A 9,476-nucleotide genomic window follows, 5' to 3' on the forward strand; every position below is an offset into this window, starting at 1 on the left:
CATGGGAGCGTGTTCCACGGGAAGATTAGTACAAGTGTGGCATGTAGTCACTGATTGATTGAAGAATGAAACCGAGTAGGCAGATTATGGTGGTATCGTTAATTTGAGAATTTATGCCTGGAGGGCACTCGGTTTATTGGGTTGTGGACTGTGGATGATTACTCCGGTTATGATGGTTGTTCTTATGTGTTATGAGAGAAAGGGGAGCTATTATGGACCTTTGAAAGGTTATTAGTCTAGTTCGGTGCGATCAGGATCAGCTAGAGGTCTGTGGATGGATTCAAATGTGAATATGGGGCTCTATATCAAGCCAGATGTGTTCATTTCAGTAATGCGCTCCTTAGGGAGGAGTAGTCAGGGTGTTATATCGTCGTCAGATATTTCATGTAATGATACATTGCGCCGTGTGAGTTCTGAGACGGCTTGGGAAATTGCTTATGTGTTGAGGTTCCGCGTAGAGATGATGTTATGTGAGCAGGAGGGCTCTCGAGATTCAGATCGTATGTCGCACCTCAGTTGTGCTTGAGTTTTGTAGCCTATGGCACTATTTGTCTCCCCAGGGATGGTATTATGCACTTAGCGTGCTTGTGATCGATATTCGGCATTTGGTTGTAATGAGCAATTTAGCTCGATGTATATTTCCTTATGTGAAATCTATGTGTGGATCGGGTGGCACGCCGCTATGGGTATGATATCTGGATCGGGTTGCACACCGCAACAGTGTGATGTTGAGTACAGTTCCCCGTATCTGTTTTTATGTGTGTTGTTTCCTCTTTTCCTGAGAGGAACTTATATTAGCTGTGTGCCCGCATTGCATCCATGATTCGCGAGTGGGGTGTCTGTTCAAATATGTTGACCGCGTCGCATGTATGATTCGCGAGCGGGGTAATTGGATTTCCTTTTCAGAGTCGTTTTCCTATGGTATCGCGTTCGATTTGGTAGCCTATTGGCACGTCGTGGTATCATATGAGACTTTTGACCATGTCCGGGTGTGGCTATTGCTTGAGCAATTCGTACTGGGTGAGACGAGATCATTGGACTTAGGATCAGTGCAATCTGAATATGTGAAGTGTATTAAGGAGCAAATACCATTATTTGGTTCAGAATAAGGTGATGGTTCTTGTCAGGAGTATAGGCCTGATGAATTGTTGGTTCGATAGTTGGTTATGAATTTCTACACACCTTTTCCGTCTTGGCGGTATTGTAAGAGTCAGAGCAAGACCTATGTAGGTCATGAGATGCAATGGGAGCATCAGATTCGTGGAATTTCGTTTATTCAATCAGAGGATGCTATTGTGGTCCTGTGAGTAAAGTGGTGCAAGGTGTGAATTTAGCTAAGGTATGCAGTTGTGTTTTGGGTGCTGCGTGTAGTTATTGATACGGTGAGCATATATTGGAACAAGACTGGCAGAGAATTTCAGATGTTGAAACTGGGCTCCAAGGCTTATTTGCCTGAATGAAAGAGGTTATCTTTAGATTTGATCGAGCTGATGTGCCCAACTAAGTTGTGGTAGCACGGGTAGGTGCACGGGGTATTAAGTAGTGATTTCAGACAACCCCAGCACAGTCCCTAGCACGTTCGAGGACGAACGTATGTTTAAGTGAGAGAGGATGTAATGACCCGGCCGCTCGTTTTGAGCCCTAGTGCGCCGTTCAGCAGTTCGAGGCCATGAGTAGCTTCTATTCAGGTAATACGACTTGTACGCGTGGTCGGAATTGAATTTCGGTAAGTTCGGGGTTTATTCGGAAGGAGGATTTTCATTTCGGAAGCTTTAAGTTGGAAGAATCAACTAGGATTGGATTTTTGAGTAAACGACCTCGGAATCGGGATCTGAGGGTTCCAACAAGTTCGTATGATGATTTCGGAGTTGGGCGTATGCCCGGATCGGGTTTTGGGTGACCCGGGAGCGTTTTGGCGCCTATTGTGGAAGTTAGCATTTTGGAAAAAATTTCATAAGTTTGGGGTTGAAGTGAATTTCAGTGTTATCGATATCTTTTTGGGATCCCGAGTCTAGAAATAGCTCCGTATGGTGATTCTGGAGTTGGGAGCGCGATCGGAAGTGAATTCGGATGTCCGTGGAGCATTTTGGAGCCATTTGGCTAAGGATAGAAATTTGAAGGTTTTTGAGAGGTTTGACCGGAGGTGGACTTTTTGATATCGGGGTCGGAATCCGATTCTGAAAGTTGGAGTAGGTCAGTAATGTCGAATATGACTTATGCGCAAAATTTGAAGTCAATCGAACGTGATTTGATAGGTTTAATCATCGAAAGTAGAAGTTTAAAATTCTAAAGTTCATAAGCTTGGATTGGCGGTCGATTCGTGGTTTTAGCGTTGTTTGATATGATTTGAAGCCTCGAGCAAGTCCGTAATGTGTTTTGGAACTGGTTGGTATGATTAGTTGGGGTCCCGGGGGCCTCGGGTGGATTTCGGGTGGTTAACGAATCGAAAATAGAATTTTTGGAAGGCCGAAGTTGCTGGTTGCTGGTGTAACCGCACCTGCATGAATAGGCCCGCAGGTGCGGAGCCGCAGAAGCGGCCCAATAGTCGCAGATGCGGTTTTGGCAAATGAGAGCCGGGACCGCAGATGCGGTCGTTTGGCCGCAGAAGCGGGACAACATCTGCGGGAATAGAAGCGCAGAAGCGGAAAAGGGGAGCCTGGAGGAAACCGCAGAAGCGGTGGATTGGCTCGCACTTGCGGAACCGCAGAAGCGGTCAAGGGACCGTAGGTGCGGAAAGTGCTGGAGGCAGAAATGTGTTTTAAAAATCGGGATTTGGCCATTTTCTCTCATATTTTCTTGGCTTGGGCGATTTTAGGGAGAGCTTCAAGTGGGATTTTTCATCATCAACGATAAGGTAAGCTAATCCCATCCATCTTGAGTTAAATACATCGATAATGTATGGATTTTAGCATGTAAATTGGTAGAAATTTGGGGTTTTGGTAGAAAGACCTAGAAATTTATATTCTTGGAATTTGACCACGATTTTAGGTATGGAATTAAGAGAAAATTATATATTTGAGTTCGTGAGGCTATGGGTAAACTTATTCTTCAAAAATTTTGGAAATCCGGGCACGTGGGCCCGAGGGCGTTTTTGTCAACTTTCCGACCGGGGTTAGGAATTGTTATAAATTGGATTAATATGAGTAGTTTATCATGTATTAATGGATTTGCGTAACTATTGGCTAGTTTTGGAGCGTTGTGCATCAATTTGAGTTTTCGGATGGGCGTGGAAGGCCGGTTATGGATCTTCAGAGCGAGGTGAGTCTCCTTTCTAACCTTGTAAGAGGGAATTGTCCCCATAGGTGAAATAATTGGTTATGTGCTCCTATTTGTGGGGGGCTACGTATGCACGAGGTGATGAGAGTCAGTGCGTAACTACTAATATGTGTAAGTCCGGGTAGTCTAGGACCCAAAAAGCATGCTATACTTGGAATATCTGTGATCTTATTGACAGTTGAATTTTTTAAATCTTATCGAATTGGTAAATGAATTTCTAGGAGGATTAAACTTCTTTTTTCTTAAATCAATAAAAGAGAATTGACTTTTATTTGGATAAATGTTCCCCGATAAATTCTTAATTTGCTGATTGAGCATGTATTTCTATGTGTACCTGCGTCGCATGTATGATTCGCGAGCAGGGTGATTGTTTAGTTAAATTTGACCGCGTCGCATGTGTGATTCGCGAGCGGGGTAATAGATGCATCTATGGTTCGTGCCACTCGACCCTCGGCAGTGCACAATTTATATTTCTGTTGGATCGGGCCGTACAACCTCGGCATGAATTGCGCATGCTTGTATTGCTTGCCTTGAGATTTATCGATATTGTTGTCTGCTCTCCCGACTTGAGATAATTGTTAATTAATGGATTATGAATCCGAAGACTTTAAATAAAAAGGAATTTTCACCTGTTTAGTGACTCATTTGAATTTTACCGTTGTTCTTGATAAATCCGTGGGTCATTGCATTAATAATATCATTACTGGACCTTTAGTAAGTGTCGTAGTTCCATCTTGTCTCTACTTCTTCGAGATTAGGCGGGATACTTACTGAGTACACGTTGTTTTTGTACTCATACTACACTTCTGTGCATTTTTGTTGCACAGGCACATGCGCCACTAATGGCTTAGCAGGCGTAGCAGCATGGTTGACACGGAGACTAGGTGAGCTATATTTCCTCGAGGCGATCCGCAGCTAGTACAGTCTCTCTCAGGATTCTATTTATTTTCTGTCCAATTGTATTTCGGACAACTGTTGTACTTTATTCGATTTTTCATAAAAATTTCTCATGCACTTGTGACACCGGGTTCTGGGATGGTTATGGAGTATTTTGTGTTGATTGCTTATTATTTAATTTGACTTGAAGCAATTATCTTCTTAAATTGGTAGATTTGAAGAAAAGTCATAGTTTTCAAGAGTATTAAAATGAGAATTTAATTAAGTATTTTGGGTTGGATTGCCTGACAGTGGTGTCCGGCGCCATCACGACCTTTAGTGAAATTTGGGTCGTGACACGTATTGATTGTATCTTATTGTTTGTGCTTAGATTCGAGGCATTTTGATATCGATTCGGGAGGCAAAGGCATGTTGGAGTAGAGTTTCTCTTGGATTGAGGTAAGTAACAGTTCTAAATCTGGTTCTGAAGGTATGAAACCCTGACTTATGAGTTATGAGATTTGTTTGGAGGTGACGCATATGCAGGTGACGGACATATGGGTGTGCACCATAAGTATTGTGACTTGGTCCATTCCATGAAACTGTAGAGTTGAATAACATCTTGTTAGCTATATGCTCTCCCCGTGTTATAGAAATTTAACTGCAAATCATGTTAGAAATCATATTTAGGATATCTGTTGATACTGTTGGGACCCGCAGAGGTCGTGTACTTGTTAAATTATTTGCTAATTGCGGTGTTGTGCTCAATCATAATTTTTCGTGCGTATCACATCTCAGTCTCTTCTTGTTTCTTGTTGATACATTATATCATCTCTGTTTGGGATGATTTTTATAATTTTAGAGAGCCCGTGAGACTGGAGAGGTTGGTGACCGAGTTAGGGCCTGAGTGCCGAGCTGTGAGCGATGTGTATATACATGGATCGGGTTGCACGCTGCAACGAGCCTTATGGATGTATATATATGGATCGGGTTGCACGTCGCGACGAGCCTTAGGGTTGTATATGTATGGATCGGGTTGCACGCTGCAACAGGCCTTATGGCTGCAACAGGCCTTATGGCTATATTATGGGATCGGACTGCACGTCTCAGTGATATAGTGCTTGGGCTGAAAGAGCCCCTCCGGAGTCTATACACCCCACGTAAGCAAATGTACCTATTGAGTACGAGTGTTGAGTGCAGAGTGCCGAGTGTGTGCTGAGGTATTGAGAAAGATTGAGTGACTGTTTCTATGAGAGAGTGCTCTTGACTTCATTATTGTTGCACATAGTTGTCGTATATCTTTGTCTGCAAGTTTTCTTAAAGATGTTATATTTTGTTTTACTTGAATTGATATGACATAACTGATTCGGCCTAAATTGTCGAACGTGAAAGCATGCCAATCTTCCTATGTTGAGATTTCTGAAGTTGAACTATAATCGAAGAGCTCGTCACTACTTTCAGTTCTTTATATAGTATTATTACTTACTGAGTTGGTTGTACTCATACTACACCCAGCACTTCACGTGCAGATCCATGTGTTTCTAGACATAGTGGGTGTTGATATTTCTCACAGCTGATCGTTAGAGACTTCGAGGTAGCTGCCTGGCGTTCGCAGTCCTTGTTTCTCCTTCCTTATCTTTTCTTTTATTGTATTTAGATCCAAACGTTCATAGACATTACTTTTCTAGACTGGTGATATATAGACACTCATGAGCTAAATGACACCCCGATTTGGGAGTTCTCCACATTTGTGTTTTGGGTTTTTACCTGGTGTCACACCTCTTTTTCCACTCGAAAGGGCGAGGGGATTTTTTCCAATTAAAGTGACAATAACCAAAACGGGATTACTTGTATCAAATTTAGAGTCGCCACCTGGGAGAATTTATGGTGTCCTAAGTCACCGGTTGAAAATCCCGAATCGAGGAAGATTGACTCTGTTTTACAGTCCGCGAAACACAAAAATCCGGGTAAGAAATTCTGCTAACCAGGGAGAAGGTGTTAGGCATTCCCGGGTTCCGTGGTTTTAGCACGGTCGCTCAACTATTATTAATTGACCCAATTATCTGATTAACAACATATTTTATACCTAGTGTGCATTTTTAGCTTTCAACCTTTTTTTAATTATTTATGGAATTATTTCTGGAACAAGTTACGATTGTCGTACACTTGTTTGTTTGGGGACACATTACAAACCACGCTACATGAAATGCACCCGCGATTTGCAACATATTTATTTTATTATTTGAAGTTGTTAGGATCGGGTCACATGAAATGCACACCCGAATTTGAGAATTATGTATCATGACTATGTCACGGGAACCGTACCCATAGTCACGATGATTTATTATTAATCACGCCTAAAGCAAACTACGATGTTCATGAATTATTTCCTACTTTAAGATTATTGTAAGGCCAAGAGTTACGAAAATTTTTGTGGGAGAGGCGTAGATTTACTTGTGGAAAGGTGACTTATATTTCTAAAAGATATCCGGTACACAGTAAACTATTTGCACTAGAGAACATACATTGAGATTTATATGGAGTAGTTAATAATTGGAACTCTTCCATAAAACTTAACATTCCCAAAATTGCATTCACGCAACTGATAGCTGAATCTCATTGAAATGGAGCATTCATTTTCTCCATTCTATATACTTCTCACCTCTCTACTCTTTGTGGTCGTATCTATGAAACTGATGAAACAATCCATGAGAGAAACAGGACGGAACTTCCACTTATCACTTGAATTTTAGAAATAAACTAGATGAAATAGTTGAAAGCATATCATGAATCTTTAAACATAATGTACAATTTTTTTCACAACTAAAGCAATTTCTTTGAACTTTGGCAAAACACATATAATTAGTTTTCACTTGAATCATGCAATTCATGGAACTTCAAAATGAACAAGATCCAATAACATCTAGATCAGTGAACTCATAACAAAGAATTAAACTTAGACACCACTATCCTCAAATTTAATACTACCACTCCATCTTGCTATAAAAACTGTTACTCAAGCTCAAAATCTAAAAGCAGGCTAATATCATGCTTTAATACAAAAAGAAAACAACAGGAATTAGAATTAATCAAGTTAAAATCCGATAGATTTATGCACTCGATTCATACACAAGCTTAACAGAAGAGAAAACTACCCTGAAACTAAACCATGGAAACAAGAAAACTCCTAAGAATCCTCAACATAGTAGATCAATAAACTTAGTTACTAAAATGAAACGAGCCGCTCGATATTCAACATGTTAGAGTTTAGTGAGAAGATCGAGCTTCAGAGCTCCTTCCATGGAGGATACTAAAGATTCTAGAAGGTATGCGTAGAGAGAAAAACCATGCTGAAGAAAAATTAAGAAAATGTGAAAATGAATCTCATTATTGAATATTCTATACAACTGGGTATATGTAACTAATACAACTAATCAACTAATGCTGACCCAGCATACACCTACACAATTAATACAACTCAGCATACAACAATACAAAGATAAATATTTTAGTCTTAATACCCCCCCTCAAGTTGGATGTGAGGAAACCACACCCAACTTGCCAAGTACAGAACAATGTTTAATTCCAGTGAGAGATTTCGTGAGTACATCAGCTAATTGCTGTCTAGTACCAATATGATGCAGAGAAATAAGGCCATCCTGGAGTTTAGTACGTACGAAGTGACAATCTACTTCGATGTGCTTAGTCCGCTCGTGGAACACAGGGTTCCTGGCAATGTGTAGAGAAGAAAGGCTATCGCAATGAACAGGTATAGGCAAATTAATTGGTACAGTGAGTTCTTCAAGTAATCTTGAGAGCCAAACGAGTTCACCAACGACCTTTCTAAGAGCTCTGTATTCTGCCTCTGCTGAAGAAAGAGATATGGTTTCTTGTTTCTTGGATTTCCAGCTAATAGGGCTGCCACCTAGGAACACAACATAGCCAGACACTGATTTTCTTGAGTCAGGGCAAGCTGCCCAGTCAGAGTCACAATAGGCTTTTAATGAAAGATCATCTGTATTGCTGAAGTATAGTCCCAAAGTAGGGTCCTTTTTCAAGTATCTCAACATACGATGGGCTGCTTGCAAATGGGGTTCCCTAGGATCTTGCATAAACTGACTTAGGTGTTGAACTCCATATGCTATATCCAATCTGGTATTTGTGAGAAAATTTAACTTTCCAATCAGTTTCCTGTAGGAGGTAGGGTCAAGCAATGGAGTCCCTTCTTTTGCTTTCAATTTTACTGTGGGATCTAGAGGAGAAGCCAAGGCTGGAGAGTGAAGGCAGTCATACTCTCTCAATAAATCTAGGACAAATTTTCTTTGGGAAACAATGATGCCATCTGATTTGTAAAGAACCTCTAACCCCAAAAAATAATGCAGCTGACCTAAGTCTTTAATTCTGAATCTGTCATGTAGAAACACCGTGAGTTGACTGATTTCTTCAGAATCAATCCCTGTAAGCAACACATCATCTACATACACTGCTACAAAAACAATAGAAGAACCCTGCTTTCTATGGAACAAGGAATAGTCATGCATGGAGTGTGCATAACCTCTTGAATACAAAACTTCAGTCAGTTTATCATACCACTGTCTGCTTGCTTTCTTCAGTCCATAAAGGGACTTGTTGAGCTTGCAAACTAAATCTGGAGCCTGTGTCTCAAGACCTGGAGGAGCTTGCATGTACACTTCCTCATGCAAATCTCCATGGAGAAATGCATTATTCACATCCAGTTGTGAAATGTGCCATTTCTTCTTTGCTGCTATTGCAATGAGGGACCTGACAGTAGCCATTTTGACTACTGGTTAAAATGTCTCTGTGTAATCTACACCTGCTTGTTGAGTATATCCCTTAACCACCAACCTTGCTTTGTATCTCTCTACACTGCCATCTGCTCTATGTTTTTATTTTATACACCCATCTACATCCAATAGCTTGTTTTCCTTTGGGTAAGGGGACTAAATCCCATGTATTATTAGTATATAAGGCTTCAAATTCTTGTGTCATGGCACTTTTTCAAGCAGGATACAGAGCTGCTTCTTCTTATGAAGTTGGTTCTCTATCATTACAAATGTTCTTTACAATATGCTGACTATTAGGATGTAGGGCATCAGAATTGATGTGGTGATTATTATGGGAAAACATAGCATGCACAGAGAAGTTGGAATTAGACTTCAGGTTTGGTATATTGCAAACATAATCATTCAAATATGAAGGCAACTTATGTTCTCTATGGGGTCTTCTGGGAACTGAAGGTTCCTCTGATGACTGTTGAGAGACAGTCATGTCTTGGAGGAATTAATTTGGAGTGCGTGTATCAT

General features: G+C 40.8%; 1 protein-coding gene across 1 annotated transcript; it reads right to left on the reverse strand.

The window, feature by feature from the left end:
• Positions 1-7,582: 7,582 nt before the first annotated feature.
• Positions 7,583-8,948, reverse strand: LOC109240886 (uncharacterized mitochondrial protein AtMg00810-like). The gene is made up of 2 exons (XM_019407566.1): positions 7,701-8,948; positions 7,583-7,612 (listed from the first exon to the last, which is right to left on the reverse strand). Exons 1-2 carry the CDS (start codon positions 8,946-8,948, stop codon positions 7,583-7,585), a joined length of 1,278 nt encoding a protein of 425 aa, XP_019263111.1.
• Positions 8,949-9,476: the final 528 nt, after the last annotated feature.

The sequence above is a fragment of the Nicotiana attenuata genome, unplaced genomic scaffold, assembly GCF_001879085.1.
Source record: "Nicotiana attenuata strain UT unplaced genomic scaffold, NIATTr2, whole genome shotgun sequence".
Lineage (NCBI taxonomy): Eukaryota > Viridiplantae > Streptophyta > Magnoliopsida > Solanales > Solanaceae > Nicotiana > Nicotiana attenuata.

Bases quoted from the DNA above. Each gene is read 5' to 3' on its own strand.
- LOC109240886 (XM_019407566.1), bottom strand. From the start codon at position 8,948: ATGGCTACTGTCAGGTCCCTCATTGCAATAGCAGCAAAGAAGAAATGG. The intron at 7,613-7,700 runs GTTTCCTCACAT...TTAATTGTGTAG, and splicing joins TACTTGGCAAGTTGGGTGTG to GTGTATGCTGGGTCAGCATT.